Genomic DNA, 17,126 nt, shown 5'->3' with positions numbered 1-17,126 from the left:
AAGTCTCATCACACTAATTTAAGCTGATAAATAAAATAGATATCTGTCCATTAAAAAGAGGAGACGAGAATAATAAAAGAAAGCAATAAGGCAAGGTCCCATTATTATCAAATAACTGAATGGTCTATCTTCTTTATCTGATCTTAAACTAATTGCCAAGTAATCTGTAATCAAAAAAGTAATCAAAACCTACCTGTAAAACCTTTTATAGCACAGGTGTCAAACTCAGTTCCAAAAGGGCCGCAGCTATGCACAGTTTAGTTCCAACCCTAATTAAACACACCTGATCAAACTAATTGAGTCCTTCAGGCTTGTTTGAAACCTACAGGTAAGTGTGTTGGAGCAGGGTTGGAACTAAACTGTGCAGGGCTTCGGCCCTCCAGGAATTGAGTTTGACACCCTTGTTTTATAGTATATAATTCATTAATTTTCCTTCGGCTTGTCCCTGATTTATCAGAGGTCACCAAAGCAAAATGAACCACCAACTTATCCAGCATATGTTTTACAAAGCGAATGCCCTTTCAGCCTGCAACCCAGTACTGGAAAACATCCATACACTCTCATTCACACACACTACGGCCAATTTAATTCATTCAAATCACCTATACCACATGTCTTTGGATTGTGGGGCACCAAGAGGAAATCAACACGAACACGGGGAGAACATGCAAACTCCACACAGAAATGCCAACTGGTCCAGCTGGGGCTCGAAACAGCAACCTTCTTGCCAAGAGGCGATGGTGCAGTCCAAAGACAATCCCCACAGTCCAAAGACATGCACTAAAGGTGAACTGAATTAAATAAATTGGCTGTAGTGTAAGTGTGTGAATGAGTTTGTATGGGTGTTTCCCAGTACTTGGTTGCAGCTGGAAAGGCATCCGCTGTGTAAAACATATGCAGGATAAGTTGGCGGTTCAATCCTGCTGTGGCAACCCCTGAGTAATGAATGAATATATGGAGGCAATTATACTACAGTATACATTTGTCAAAAAAAAAAATTAATTAAAAGATATTTCTTAAAAATCATTTTAAAATCCTGTTCTCGTGTTTGTTGTTGTACCACTACTTTATATGTGAGATTGTGCGACATGCAGGATTTATTAACGTCAACTGTTTCCTTTATTTTTCCCCACAATTTAGATTTTAGTGAATTGTACTAAAGTCAATTAAGGTCAATATGCAACATAAAAAATGAACGATCTCCCTGTTAAAGTAGTATTTCACAGAAATCAGTATTCTCCAAGCAGAGCTGCAGGATTCTTGTTTGGAAAATTGCCAGACAGGAAAAGGAGCAAGATAAGGGCATTTTGAAACAACATTCCCATTATGTGCGATATGCTCCAGTAGTGTTTACCCTGATCAGAGCTCACATCAAGCAAAGGCTCTGGGGGCTATCAAAAATCAACCTTTATCTAACGGTTCACCTATAGACCAGGATGCAACAGAAAGAGGAAAAGTTCACCTTACCTCATAGTTTCGTTCTCATCATCGCTACGCAAAAGGTCATCGTTCAGCTCTTCATCTGATGTGTCCAGGAAATCCTGCGAAATATACCTTCAGTTTACGCCCTTCACAACCAACACTTTAATGAATTATTCATTTGGGAATTAAAGCACTTTCAAAACAGATTCACATGAGCAAGACCGTACCCATCTAATACACTAATGTATATTTTATTTCACTGGTTTACTGATCAATAATATTGCATCTATAAATTAAATATGGCCTTTAGTCATCAGACTGTGGTTGTTTGATTCAAATAATCCAAAATGAATATCTATTGGCAATTTTAAATAAATCATACAACTGCTGAACACATCATGCTCAGGACTTCAATAATCTAAAGCCTATTTGTAAAGTCTAATATATAAGATGAATGCCAAAGAACAGATCCAGCTCTCAAAATAGGCAAAAACCTTTTTGCTTCTTTCAGTGAGTTTAAGTAGTCTCAGTTATGAAAGCCAAGTCTTTATAGTTTCCTCTCACTTAAAATCTGGTCAATCCTCAAGAGACCTCAAACCTGCCACAATTAAGGCTATTTCTAGTGCTAATGTCCCTTTATCTAACGAACACCTTGTATTTGTGCCGTAGGACACATTTAGCAGATAATATACCATTAGCTGGGAAAAAAAATAGGACAGCTGGCCCTGTGAAGAAACCACCTGTCACAATCCTGAGGCAGAATGTGACACCATCACCTGAAACCTGGCATCTTAACAGACATTTACTGCTGTTTATCAGCATATCATACTGTGCACTGAGAATGCAATCACTTCACATGATCTTTAAGACATGATTCAAGGTGTAAGACAGCAGACTAAAATATATTCACATACACTATGTTCTGGTTGTAGTGAAATTGCTTACTTGTTTGGATGTCAACCAGTCATCCACCAGAATGTCTTCCTCTGAATCACTTGATAATGTGCAAAAAGATAAAGAATTACAAATCACTGACCACAAATGTATTTATTATCAGTCGTATTAACAGAATAGCTTAGCAAATGCACCATTAAACCACTTTTTGTTCTGCGTCGAATCAACGAAATTTCACAACTTTCATTCACTCAAATTTTAGATTTTGCATTTTTTATTCTTTTTTTGTTTGAATATTTTTTATTAATTTTCTAATATATCCATTCACAAACGCTATAACCCTTACATAAAATAGAACAAAACATAGCTGTGGATCACTTCAGTCTAACATTACGAGTTGTGGAGAAACAAAGCAATGTTAATAAATAACAAAATTACAAAAAAATAAATACAAATAAAACAAACAAAACAAAAATAAATAAATTATATATACATATTTATCTGTAGGGTAATGCTTAATATGGTCAAAATATTCAATAAACGGGTGCCATATCTTAGTGATTCTAGCTCTAATTTTTTATTGAAGCACAACAGAAAGGGTATTGGATATTGATCTCCAAAAGTTTTTGAATTTAGGGCAAATCCAGAATGTGTGCATTAAAGTACCCTCAGCGCCCTGGCATCTATTACAAAAAGAGCTAACACCAGGAAACATTTGAGCTAATTAAACTTTAGATATACGAGCTGTATGTACTATTTTAAAATGAAGAAGAGAATGTCGAGCACAAATGGATGATGAGTAAATCTTACTGAGAACACCATTCAACATTTCATCTGGGAGTGGACTACCAAGGTCCTCCCAGGCTTTCTTAATGTTATCTATGGGGGAAGACGTCTGATTTATCATCAAATTATAAATAATAGAAATGGAACCCCTAACTACTATGTTAAGTGTAGGGTATGCATCTAATGGATTATCAGGGGGGAGGGTTGAAAAATCTGGCAGAAATGATTTAACAAAGTTCTTACTTGCAAGAATCTAAAACAAATCAGACTTGTTAAAAGAAAAGTGTGACATTAACTGTTCAAAAGTAAAAACATTGTCCATAAACAAATTTTTAAAGAGTTTGATCCCTTTGTCTGACTCAATCCTAAATTAGCTATCCTGCATTGAAGGCAAAAAAGGTGTTTGTGGGCAATGGGATTTTATTTTATCTTTTACCAGGAAAAAAATAAAAATAAATGAAAGTCAATATGTTTAATGTCATAGATATACATTAACTAAATAATACAATCTTTTGTGAGGGGTCAGGGTGTCAAAATTACCATTTTTACTGGAGATTTGCAGCAAAGTTAGATGGAGGTAAAAACTTGAACAATGAAACAACAGTTTCATTTATATTATATTTAGACAGAGAAAGCTAGGTCTAACAAACCTTTTTGTTTTAAATTTCAATGGAGTCACTTTAAGGCGAGAAATCTGAAGAACATTATACGTTAAAACTAAAAACGTATTGTGTTAAATGCATTAAGATTTATATAGTACTTTTTGTAGTTCCTGCAACTCAAAAAGTACTATATAAGTCATAATGCATTTAACACAATACATTTTTAGTATTGTTTTAGTATTTTATGTTCTGTGCAAATGAAGGAAATGCAAGCAAACAAGATACATTTCAAGTTTCAATATAGTTTGTCCTTCAGATATTCCTCTTTAAAAAAATATTTATGAGCTGTTTGCAAAATGATCTATATATAATGGATTAAATTTAAAACACCAGAAGAACAGTTTGTTAAAAATCTAAATTTAAAGCAAAGTCAATTACCTTTTACATTTCTTCCCTTTTCATGTATACTTTTGGGGGGAGGGGGGTGGGCGTGGGGGCAGGCATATCAGGCAACAAATTGAGGGAAAGTTGGTTTTATATTCGGACATTCAATCAGTGACAACTTGTGGCATGCTCCCTATATTGTTTACCATGGTACTTTGAATATTTTGGCCTGAAATCACATGCAAGTGTAACTTGAAAACAACATTAGCACTATTTATATGACTGTGAACAGTGTTGTACTTTAATACTCATTGGCTGCAATTTGCAAAGAATGTTTTTGTGAACTTATATTTTTAAGGAGAAAGTCTGAATGTGTGACATAAAAACCAACTTTACCTCAATAGGCAACAATCACGTATGCTAAAGTAGATTTTACTAATACATCTGACCTACTGACAGTGGTGTAAAATAACAAATTACAAATTACTGTAATTGAGTTGTTTTTCTCAGAAATTGTTCTTTATCAAGTAGTTTTAAAATGAGTACTTTTGCTTTACCTTGAGTACATTTTTAATACTGTATCGGTACTTTTACTTCACTATTCCGTCAACCTGCAGTCACTACTTTATTTGTTCTTGTCTGTGCAGATTGGCTCATAAGAAAAATCTGTCTTGTGATTCCGGTCCAATCAAATCGCACATAGAAAGTAAATTGCATCATACTGAGCTACCTCAAGACAAGGGGGCTTTATAAATGCAGCAAAACAATTGAAAGTATTAGAAGTGTCTTAGAAGATGTCAAAAATCTTTACATGCAAAGACAGAGGGACAGTCTTAAACAGTAATTAAATTCATTACAGAATGTTACATTTACACACAGATGCACAAATTGCATGTAAACACATAAGCTTTTTACTGCGTAATACTCAATACTCACTACTCTTGAGTACTTTTAAAAATACCTTTTTTGCATAATTAGAGTAATATTTACAACAGATACTTTTACTCTACTTACACAACATTTTTGAACAAGTAATGGTACTTTTACTTGAGATTTTTCAGTACTCTTTCCACCACTGCCTGACATCTTTTACAACCCTTTAATTTGGCTATAGCATGGATTAACTTATGCCATAAATAAACATTCATGATGTTTAATGTTTTGACTTTTATCACTATTTCCGTTTCTATTTATTCAGAAAAAAATATGTATTACCAAAATCTAAAATTATAGACGGTGAGTGGGACCTCAAGAGTTGATAAAGAACAACCATCTTGAAAGTTGAACATGGATAATATTTTTGTAAATGATCTCTGGCCTAGCTGATACTGTCTACATTGTAACAAATATAAGTTGATAATAATACGACATATATGTATATCCGGGCAGTCAGTGCTTTATTCATTAGCTTAGATAACACACTTACAGAGGTCTATTTAACGTTACACAAAATAATTTTTACAGCAGCATTACGTTACCTGTTCATATCTTGAACCTTTTCCCTTCCTCTGAAGAACTTCTCTCTGCCAGGCTTGTCATAAACCCCATTACTGTTCTCTGTGAAGCGAAGAAACCATGTTAATTTGTGTTTAAAAGGCTTGTAGCATTTAACAGTTAGTATTGAATATAAATTTGTACTGTAGCATTTTTGCATCAAACTGTTCACGCAGCGCAAGTGATTTTTATGGCGCTGTGGCGCATGCGCATTACCCTAGTAGAGCGGTAAGTAGAAATTGATATCAGCTTTTTCATCGCACTTTAGATTTAGTTTTAGTCAGGTTTTATTTAAGTTCACGAGGAGAAAATACAGTTTTTACGAATTATCTGAAATTTGGTGCGGGTGTTAAAAAACCTTGTTTAAATATCTTGAATAATGAGATAAACAAACAAACAAATAACTTTGTCTCTCACCCATCTGGCGTAATGCCACATTCATACAACAACCATTTACAACGTTGCGTTAGTGGAGCTCCTGTTTCCTTATGTTACCTTGAGTATTTTTCATAATTGGTGATGCACAGCCTGACTTGTAAACTAAAGGCTTTACATGTGAACATGTTGAGTTTTTAACTGCAAGGGATTGTGGGTAAAGCCAATTTACAACACAACATTTAAAAACAGTCAAGCCTAAATGCCCAATACCTATTTAGAAATAATTCATATTTATTTTTTGATTTCCACATTTAATTTTTTTAACAGCTTCAGCATATCACCATAGCCTACAGCTACCCCAAATGATTATTAACCTCTTTTAGCATTTTATCACATTGTAATATTTGATTTATTTATTTGAATATCTTAATTATATATATATATATATATATATATATATATATATATATATATATATATATATATATATATATATATATTTTTTTTTTTTTTTTTAATTCCTATTGTTTATTATTTATGTGTCACGGACGGTATTTTGGTAACTAATATATATATATATATATATATATATATATATATATATATATATATATATATGTATATATATATATATATATATATATATATTTTTTTTTTCTTTGATGTACATGGGCCCTAAAAAAGTAAAGAAAATTATTTAATCGTTGAATAACAATATAAAAACATTTATTGTACTTTTCCATTTTCTTTTAATTCGCATTTTTGTTTGGTTATTCTTGTTGATATGTATTTGTGCCTGTAAAACACTAGATATGATTTGGGTTGGGGGGAAAAACTTGACTGATGCTTCCTATCTAGTTCTGTGGGAACTTTTTCATCCGGGTATTTGATGTCTGTGCATTCTTTGCTCTCATTGGAAACGAGTCAAAATTCTGTGATTTCATTGGTTGTCGCTCCTGTCAGTTTTCAGTGTAGCCAGCACGGTTGCTGGTCGTGGCAGCACGACAGGCAGGCACGTAGAAAGTCTTTTCTTTTTGAATAGGAAGAGCGTTTGTCATTCATTTTCATACGGATTGTTTGAAGTTTTAGTGTCAGCTTCGTAGCATCGAACCTGTTTCTTGATTTGCCTTCAGCCATTTTTGTGTAGCAACGAAAACTTTTCCCGGTGTGCCTCATTCACCTCTTGTTTTCACGTAACGTCTCAGGTAAGAATGTAAACAGTAATACTCATGACGATATCGTTAAATAACTGTAAACGACAGTTTGGCGGCCGGTGTATTCCTAAAGCTGTAAGCTGTTTAATTATTTGTTTTATACGTTTAAAATGAACATAAGACTCTCACCTGAAACAGGTGGCACAGGCACAATACATGTAAGTTAAGTTACCTGTTCAACAAGTTTTACTCCCAGAATTCAGAGCGTTCCCCTATTAAGGGGACACTAGACAGCATATATACAAATTTACATACATTAAATAGTTTAAAATATTTCCAAACACTTGTAAATTCAGAGGTGTGTGTACTGAGGTGAGTCAGTGTTTTGGTTTCTATCAGCAGCTGTTAAAAGGATGTCCAATGTCGACTGAAGAAGAGAATTGGTATTGATCAGTTGGGGGCGCTAGTTCATTTAAAACTTTCCTAAAATTACTAAAGTTTCAAGACATGTTATTCATTGAATGGACCACAATATAACACACTTGACACCCATATATCTAGGATGCAACCTTGAAACCTTTTGAAAAACCATACACGTCCCGGGAGTTTCTGTTTCATGTTTTTATTCTTTTAAAGGTCTTGTGAGTTTTTGCATTTATTGTCACTTGTGGAAGACACACTTATTTAGGCTTATTTAAAGAATTTAGACAAGCTGACACACCCCAGTATTTTGGCACAGAAGCGTCTTGTTTGTTTAAATATATTGCGTACATTAACAGCTTATTGATAGGTTTGTTATACTAAGTGAACAATTAATTTACACTGACTTCTATGTATTCATGTAATTTTTGTTGCCCGTAATTCTGTTCAAATTTTGTTCTCTCAGCATCAGACTCTAATTTTAATATACTCAAATGATACAGTCAAACCGTTGACTAATTTGTTTGTCAGTTTCGATAACGGAGCGTTTGCTTGAGAAGTTAAGATCCTTCAGATCGTTATGGAGTCTTTCCTTTAAACTGGGATTTTTAGTTTGTTATAGTTAGTTTGTTAGTGACACGTTAAGAAAAATTTGCTTTGTTTTCCTCATTTAGGAGACCAGCATGTCACCATGGATTAAGCATATTTGCCTTGTTCTTGTGGCTGCGTTCATGATGGTCAAGACAACAGAGTCAAAGAAAGATGAAGCACTGTACTGTTCAGGTGAGTTGATCATATAAAGAAAAAGCTTGTAATGCTGTATAAGATGATTGGAGTGAGCTGGTAACAACAACAGCCTTTCCTAGTTGTGATTTTTGTCTCTTTTATTTTCGTTATTTAAACGGTCACTGCCAAGTGTATACATATTTATACTAAGATTATTAAACAGTATATGGAGTAAATGCTAATTTATTTAGAATTAAAGGGATATATGTTCAAGCATCTTTTTCATCAAATTAAAGAACTAAAAATCAAATTAAGCGTTATGTAATCAATCACTTTTGATTGTCTTTTTTTATTTAAATCTAACAACATTTGACTTTTGGTTTGCCAAGTACCAAATTTATTTTATCTTTAAACTGGGATCTAAAAGAAAAATACTTTACATAAACAAACATAAATTAGACTGATTGAATTGGAAGGACAGGTTTGTTTGTAATTATCCTAATTCAACCTGAACAACAATGTTGTTTCATTCAGTTTTACGTTAATCTCACCAACCAAAATATCCTGTTAATGGTTTAAATAGTTTTATGTTTTATGCAGTCAATTATGCTTAATTGTGATTAAATACCTATGCTGCAAAAATATGATTTCTTAGATAAATGATTTAGTTTGTTGAATTGGTGCATGTCCTGCATTAGACCACTTTTTTAACACATCTTCTGCATGGCGTTTAAAAAATCATCATAATGAAGATAGTGCCGCTGATTTATGTTCTCTTTGAACAAATGTGTTAATATTAGATTAATGTTAGTAGTGCTGTTTATTAAGCGATGTCAGCTGCAGTTTGATATAATCAAAGTACTCGGAATGAGCTTTAAATAATAAATGAATATTTTCAAACAGGGAATGTCAAACCAAGTTCACAAAAAAAATAGTTAAATACAAAATTTTTGATGACAATATTTTTTACTTTAAATAAATCTCATTTTGTGGTATAATCACTATATTTTGAATTAATTTTTTAATGAAAATAAATCACAACAACAACAGAACATTACATTGTTACAGATTGAACAGTATGTCCAGTAGTAAAGACGTGTTTCAGTGTGAATTATAACTTTAGGTTGTAGGTGATGTATATTTTTTTGCCATAACTTCTACATCTTAATTTGCAACTAATGTTTTGTACAAGGTAACTTTCAAAAATTGGATATTTTTCTTTTAAATTAAGTGATTGTAAAGCAAATGTGATTCATTATATGTGACATATGAATGTAAATCATGTGCCTTTTAAAAGGCCAGCATTAAAGCAATATTGACACAATCTATTTCTACTGTTTTGTATGTGAATAGATTTCATCTCTTACTTTTAGAGGATTCCGAAGTTAATTTGTATGGTAAACGTACAGTTTAGATGTATATCCCAGTCTGGTTATAATGCTGTACTAAGATTTTTTAAAAGAGCCATGTTGGTTTATAATATAGAATAAAATGTAGTAATCCAAAATGTTGAAACTTTTTAACTAGTTCTAGGAGCAAATCTTTTTGGAGAGTCAAAGGGTGCAAAGCTTGGCTCAGATAAAGCTTACTTTAAGCTCCGCCCAGGTTTGGCAGTTGCCATGGAAATATAGCAAGCATGACTAAGCGCCAGCAAACTCAAGATTTTACCACAAGCATAGCTAGTGGGTTTTTCCTTCAAAAAAACTACATGCAGTGCATAAAAAGAAACATCTTATTCTAATTAAAATGATTTTAATAAAATGCATGATTAAAAACCTTTCATATTCGCTAACTTTGCAGGTTTGCATCTTGTTTTTTTTTAGCTGTTTTGTGTAAAGTGTATATTTATTTACCCAAATCTTTTTACAATGCATCTAATTTATTTATGCACAATGACTTGCAGCATATTGTCAAGATAGTTAAGCTTGCACTTTCAAAATAAGTAATTTTTTCCCTTCCTTTTCTAGCCTGCATGGCAATTGCAGATGAAATTAACTATTCCATCAGTCAGACGGATCCAAAAAAGATGATTCATGTTGGTGGATTCAGACTTAAACCTGATGGAAGTCTCACAGACAAAAAGGTATGAGTCTGTGTTAATTTATACAAAATAACTACATTCATCATTACCATTGCATTTACGGTTTATGCAACAAAATTTTAAGATCATAATTTCAGTGCATGCTTTACAACAAGACATGTAAATCTGTTGATGTTTAGGTTTCACACTTAAGCCTGATTTAAACTTCTGCGTCAAGTGACCGGCGTAACCCACGTTGCATGCAACGCGCGTAGCTGTGCATTTATACTTCTGCGCGCTGTCTCTGTTGGTCTGCATTAACACTTCCGAAACGCTAGTTGGCAGTGAGGTGTTAATGTTCCTCTGTGTCGAGTTTCTTCGCTGCTTTTTTGCTTTTCCTGAACACTTCTGGGATGTACAAGTGGCTCAAACTCGCTCATTTTGAGGCAGGAACCGGCAGACATGCAACAACTTTAACTATGAGGTAAACACAAAACAAAACTTTCCATCCGGAGCTCCTTCACGGGACTCCACACTTGTAAACAATTGCTCCATCAGGCTCGCACCATTCGTGCGGCTCTCGGTCCCGCCCAGACTCGTCAGCGCTACCAAGCCGACCAATCACAGAGCTTGCGCTACGCGTCGTTGCGACGTGTAGTTACATTTTTTGAGAGGTGCACGTCAGCGACGCCGACGGCCACGGCGAAGGGCTATGCGTCAGCAGTCGGCGTTTGACGCAGAAGTATAAATCAGCCTTTAGATGCACAACCTAAATGCTCTAGTATCAAAGCCAGTCGCAATACTGTTTGCAAATACATTTAAAAAAAACAATCGTCTTCTTAATATATTAATATTATAAAGGTATTTTACTTTGAATAGACTTTTATGTTTCCACATGTTTAGTGTGTTTTTTTTTTTCTTTAAACTTTTTTTATTCTATTGGGCAGACATTGCTGTTTGCTTGTGTAAAATATTAATTCATTAGTCATAAGTTTGACTGTTCAATTGGTGTAAACGGCAGTTGATCCGATTAGCCTCTCTATATTTTGATACATTTTGGCTGTATGTTTTCATTAGGCTGCTTTAAAAAGCACTTTTATAGTAGAAATGCACTGTAACCTTTGTAACCACTGTAACCATTGGCTCGGGGTCGTTTAAAACAGCCAACTGCGGTTTGTCTTGCTCAAGAACACAACCTTAATTGTGATATTATTAAAAAGTTAGCTAGCTTGCCAGCTAGGAGGTAGCTTATACTTTCTGTTGCTGCACAAGTTTTACAGTCTTTATTTCATTTTTACACACCCAATATGTACTATCATTTATCATTATTTTACGATTACACTGGCAAAAGTTGAATTGTAACCATGACAAAAGTTTATATTTACGGTTGTACTCTGTTTTTTTATGTATATAGTTATAAATGAAAAATATTTATATAAAGTTTGTTAATTATAGATATTTATAGAAATTTAAACAAATATTTTATACTATATAGTCATGCATGTATTTATATACACGGTATGCACAAATATATATTGTTTGTAAATATGAGCTTGTTTTTAGATACAAATTTGATTAAGCGTTTGACCGGACCGCACTGGTATTTAGTGGGTACTTATCTCTTTAATATTTCCTGCTGTTTTTAAGCTTGTTTTGTTTACTTGAGTAAGGGGAGCCATTTTCACAGTTTCCTTCTCAACAGTGGTGTCAATGTGTAAAGGTCAGACCCAATGAACTCTAAGCCCTGACCTCTGGTATCGAGGGACTGTCATTAGGTGCCTGACTCCACTATTGATTAGGGGTTAATCCCCTTTTGATTGTAACTGCTGCCTAATAACAAGTGTTTGTTCACTTCTGACTTTTCCCCTCCCCTTGCAGGCTGTTTCAACTGTGGTAAAATATGTTTTGTTTGACTGTTTGATGGGAAGTGTAGCGCGAGTAACAATCTGCACTAATTGATAATGAGACTTGCATGTTGTTTACATTGTCTGGGTGAAATAATAAACAAGTAAAAGGTCATTACAGGTGTTGTTAAGAAGGAAAAGAACCTTAAAATCTGTTTTATTCTGCTTCATTGCAGCTGAAACAGGTGATTTATGAAGCACTTAATTTTTTGTTTCATGCATCTGTCTTTTTTTCTTTATTTGTCATTTATCAGTTCGTTGAGGTGGAGTCAAGAATCTGGGTTTTAATTGCATGTTATGCTTTAAATTGCAGCTCAATGAGATGTAACATTGATTTTGGCCAAGTTTTTATCTTTCATGGTAAAATAATAGTGAGTTAAACCTAAAGGTGCCTCTATCAATCTTTAAATTTGCTTGTTGTAATTTTTTCCCTTTTCTACAGATCTATAAATAATATGTCTAGCATATTTACTGCTCACATAATAATGACCATGAGTGGTCACAATATCCATGTTCTTCCATCTGCCCACGTTGCTCTTTAGTTTCCAAGTATCCCATATCCTTTCAATAATAAGGAAGCAAGGCAGAAGCAGTGTAGCAGAACTCACTCACTGTTCCCTGAGAGTGGCTTTACTTAAAAATAAATGCTAATTAAAGCTCCCCAAATCCCTCCCTGTTTCTCTTTTCATACTTGGCTTGGTTCACTTGCCCAGGAGCTGTAGGTAAACCCCTGCAATGCACCCCATGTTTTTATCAGATTCATGAAAGATAACCGTCAACAGTCATTGTTGAAAGGTCATTTTATGTATAAATAATAATGAAAAAACTCTTGATCTAATAATTTTTTTCTAAGCTATATTCTCTATGCTGTGTTCAAACTTATTTCCGTATTAAAGCACGCAAATAAAGCAGCAAAAATAAAGTACCCTGTGTCCCACTACTACAATGATGCCTGGCTTTCCAATGGGAATTCAGTGAAGGATGGCATCCCTGAGAAGCCTTTTCTCTTTCTGGGCCGCCTGGACTCCCCCTCCCCTCTTTATTCCTACAGAAATTCTTTATTGACAGCTTCTATTCAAACCCTTCAGACTGTTACGGGGAGGAATTTAATTCCCCACCATTTTCAGGATTGCATGATAAGGACTCTGCAGAGGATGCGGCACACAAGCCACCCTCTGCTAGATCCGAAGGAAAGATTTCCTATTGCTTTTGGACTTTTGAGCACAACAGAATCTCTTATTTCTCTTCAATAGTTAACCCAAAGTGGCCTAAAGTTTAATGAGTTGAAGTGTAATTGGCGAAGATCTCGAATACGATAATCCACTTTTTATTCAGAGGATGTCATTACACCCACATTGTTTGCATTTAAAAGTCCTGCTGAACGATATTAAATTTCCTCATCGATAGACAAGCGATCATCTCCTCTGTTCATTGACTTTTATCCACTCATAGTTGATCGAAAATTGTCTTATCTCACAGTCCATCCAAGCGCATTCAGCTTTTTAATTAAAAAGATGGGGGATGTGTGGATAGGTTGCTGTCCTTCCGTGGGACCTTTTATCTTATTTGTGACCAGATGGCAGCGAGCCACGGAAGCCTCTTTATGTCAGCGAGCCTCACAAGAGTGGAGGGGGTAGAGACGCCCTCATAATGTAATCGGTGAGACCGGAAGGGTCCATACTGTGTCTGAAAGGGGACAATGGGGTCAGGGATATATCTACATCGCAAGAAAATCCAGCTCATCTGCAACCTGTCCCTTTCCCAATAACCCCCTTGCCCCCCATCATCTCCACCCTTTGACTGGCCTGACAAGGAAGACTTCCTGCTTTGATCATTGGAGGGTGGAAGAGATGAGCTGCCCAAGAGAACCAAAGGATGGGACTGCACTGTTTACCCTGCACTTGGCTGCTGTTGACAAGTCCCCTCCCCACTGCTTACCCCCCGCTCTCCAGGCTTTTCACTCTCTCCGCCCCCCGTCACCCTTTCCCCTTTCTCCTTCCGGGGGAGGCCAGAGAGGCAGGAGCAGGGTGCACCTTGACCTGTCTAGACACCACAGTGTGTTTTTGTTCTGTTGCCAGGGCAAGGAGATCTACTTTTGCAACTTTGGAGATACAGGTTAAAAGTCAGCGTCGTGGCACAGGGGATGTGTTTAAATGAGAACGGAAGGAAAAGGTCATCAGAGTGACCTCAGTGCCCTGTGTTTTTCTTTCTTTTTTCTTTTTTTTTTTTGAGAAGGTTGACTTAAACTCAAGTCAACTAGTCTTTCTATAATTTTATTCTAAATTCTTTCTCCGCTAGGTTCCTCTTGCTAGGTCTGAAACTTACTTAACTGAACTGCTGGAAGAAGTTTGCAAAAGCATGAGTGATTATGCTCTGTACGAGAACCCAGACACCAAAGAAAAGAGCTACAAGAGGTTTGCACCAAGAGATAATGATGGTGGGAATTTTCCGGATTTCAAAAATTTTAAGTTTGATGGACCAGAGAGTTCCAGTGCCTTGAAGTTTGCTGTGAGTACCAGCTTTATTTTGTTCAAAATTTTAAATATTTGTTTAGTTTTATGTAAGGATCAAAAGTCCTCTTCTTGGTTCATAGAAGTGTTTTGGAAATAGTTTCCAGTCAGTTTCCATTTTTGTCAGTTTTAAAAAAAAAAACATTTAATTTCTTAAACTAAATTTTTAAATATTTAAGAAACATTGTATATATTGCTATGTTGGATTGCTCAGCAATATGTCTTTCTTTTTCTTCAAATGTGGTGGCCCTACAATAATTAAATTATATTTTAAAAATATATATATTTGATAGTTTGCTTTTTCTTGTAATTGTGTTTAATTATTTTTTAGATTTTTTTATGTTTTCTTGAATTTATACACTTGGTCTAAGACTATGAAGTGTACAAATTTGAAACCTTATTGTGAATATGAATCAAAAAATTATTTATAATATTTTCTATTTTCTATTTTACACACAATGTCCCTGAATTTATAAACCACAGCAAAATGTCTGTAATGTGTCATAAGTTGTCTCTTGAACCATCCAAGATGGCAGACTAACTAGACTAAAGATGGCTGCCCGTTTCTGGGACATGTATTTTTTTTACTGTTGTGAATGATAATTACTTGGTGCTTATTTCCTGTCGGCATGCTCATAGGATGCTAACTAATGTATATTGAAATGTGCACTGCAGTGTGAAAGCATTGTGGAAGAGCTGGAAGATGATATCATCTCTCTCTTCGCCAGTGATTCAGACCATGTGGCAAAGACGTTGTGCAGTGAAGTATCAGGTATTTACGTATGAAAACATCAGGCAAGGATGTTTTTGCAGAAAAAAGTGAACCATAGTGATGACTTGATTTAACCTGTCCATTAAGAAGCTTCCACATTTTCATCTATTCCGCTTTTGTTGTGCTTTTCTGTAAATATAAATAAATTTTTTTATTTATGTGCTTGACTTTTTCTTTGCATAAAAAATTGCTCAGTCATTTTTTATTTATTTATTTTAAACTTGTCTTTAAATCAGATTAGGCTAGATATTGCTTTTCATTTTAAATTAGGCTTTTCACATGCAGGACCTAAATATCTTGCAGATTGTTTTTATAAAAAAGTACTCAAACATAAGCATGGTGTGTCTTTTCTGAGGAAATTGTGTAAAACTATTTTTCTAGCATTATACAAAATTTAAAAAAGCGGTTAAAAGTGTAATTATCTGAAATATCACTATCATTTTCAAGTAACACAAGTAGAATTATACAGATTTATGTTAAATTAATGCTGAAATGGCACAAACACACACACACACACACATGCATACATTATTTAATTAAAATTATTTTAATAGATTCTAAAGAAACGTTTAAAGTTGCACCTGCCAAATTTAGGTACCATAAAGTCAATCAAAGCAATGTATTTTCCTTGTAATATTCCTGTGTCAGGCACAAATATTTTTTTAAAAATCTCAGTTCAAAGCTTAGTCATTTTTTATTAAAATTAATTTAATATGATAATTTTAATATAGATTTTTTGTTTGTGTGTGGATTATCAAATGCTAAAGTCTTTTGTCTTGTTTTCTTGACACGTCCAGATCACTGTAAGAGCTCCGTTTTCCAGCACAGTGAACTTTAGCTTCACCGTCGCATCTGCTGGAGAAAACTCAAAAACCTGGACCAAAGTGGAGATCTCAGACATTTTCCTAAAATATGTTTTTGTTTTTGAATTTAATGAAAAATTCTAGTAATTAAAATAATATAAGTTTATCAAATCGTATTACAAATGAACATTTTACCTGTATTGCCTTTATATGCACAGACATGAAAACTGCTGAACAACATCGGTGTTAAGTAGATTTTTATTCCTGTAATTCAATAATTATTTTTAATCTCTGTTTAGTTTGATTTGAAGTTGACGCAACATCAACTGTGATATTACCAGTGTCAATTGTGACTGTTTCACTCTGTGATAAAAGGAAATAAAATCTTTCAAAGAAAGCGTTTTAAATGTACCATTTGTTTTCATATTGGCTTGTTTATCCCAATTCTGAAGTACTAATGTGAGCAAACAGGCAGGTTAGATACAGCAACAGAAAGCTTTTGGCCCAAATGGTTTCACGGCACAGTCGGCTTGTTTTGTTCTGACGTCCCATGTCTGTCCAAGTCGGGCTTTTGAACATGGCCGCTGGGTGAGCACGATGGCATGCCTTTTCGCACCCTTCCCTCACAGCTCCCTCCATGCAGAACTGCGCATGCGCCACCAGGGCAGCAGCTCAGGGGCAGCTCCTGTTTTGGGAGAGTAAAGGAGCAAGAGACGCCATGATTGCTCAGCTCTGTGAGTTGGTCTAGATATGGGTGTCAGCCAAATCACTCAGGGGGAAAATGACAATACTCACTGCTTCCTCTGATATTGTTGCATTGTTTAACACAAGTGTGCTTTCTGTGCTCAGTGGGAAAA

The 17,126-nt window shown here is 34.7% G+C and overlaps 2 protein-coding genes across 18 annotated transcripts in view; one reads left to right on the top strand and one right to left on the bottom strand.

The window, feature by feature from the left end:
- rbm33b (RNA binding motif protein 33b) overlaps positions 1-6,124 on the bottom strand; it is a 54,010-nt gene extending 47,886 nt beyond the window's left edge. For 5 of the 17 annotated variants that reach the window (XR_015478551.2, XR_015478552.2, XM_087240950.2 and 2 more), the window contains exons 1-3: positions 5,567-5,801; positions 2,368-2,416; positions 1,468-1,541 (exon numbers count right to left, since the gene is read on the bottom strand). Coding sequence is in view for 9 of the 17 variants with exons in the window: in XM_087240950.2 (XP_087097076.1) it covers positions 1,468-1,541; positions 2,368-2,416; positions 5,567-5,742 (299 nt within the window). In the remaining 8 variants the exon portion in view is untranslated. Of the gene's footprint in view, positions 1-1,467; positions 1,542-2,367; positions 2,417-5,566; positions 5,810-5,999 lie in introns of those variants that run through there. The other 12 variants (XR_015478557.1, XR_015478558.1, XM_087240952.1 and 9 more) reach the window with 3 other exon arrangements.
- Positions 6,125-6,887: 763 nt separating this feature from the next.
- On the top strand, positions 6,888-16,662 carry cnpy1 (canopy FGF signaling regulator 1). The gene is given in 6 exon segments (NM_001039497.2): positions 6,888-7,165; positions 8,209-8,317; positions 10,228-10,343; positions 14,483-14,692; positions 15,370-15,466; positions 16,264-16,662. Coding segments are annotated over 5 exon segments (564 nt in total). The 5' UTR covers positions 6,888-7,165; positions 8,209-8,217; the 3' UTR covers positions 16,305-16,662.
- The last annotated feature ends 464 nt before the right edge of the window (positions 16,663-17,126 follow it).

This window comes from Danio rerio, chromosome 2 (genome assembly GCF_052040795.2).
Source record: "Danio rerio strain M-AB ecotype USA chromosome 2, GRCz13ab, whole genome shotgun sequence".
Classification (NCBI taxonomy): domain Eukaryota; kingdom Metazoa; phylum Chordata; class Actinopteri; order Cypriniformes; family Danionidae; genus Danio; species Danio rerio.
Note: the sequence above shows the minus strand (reverse complement) of the source record. Positions and strands in the feature narration are given on the sequence as shown.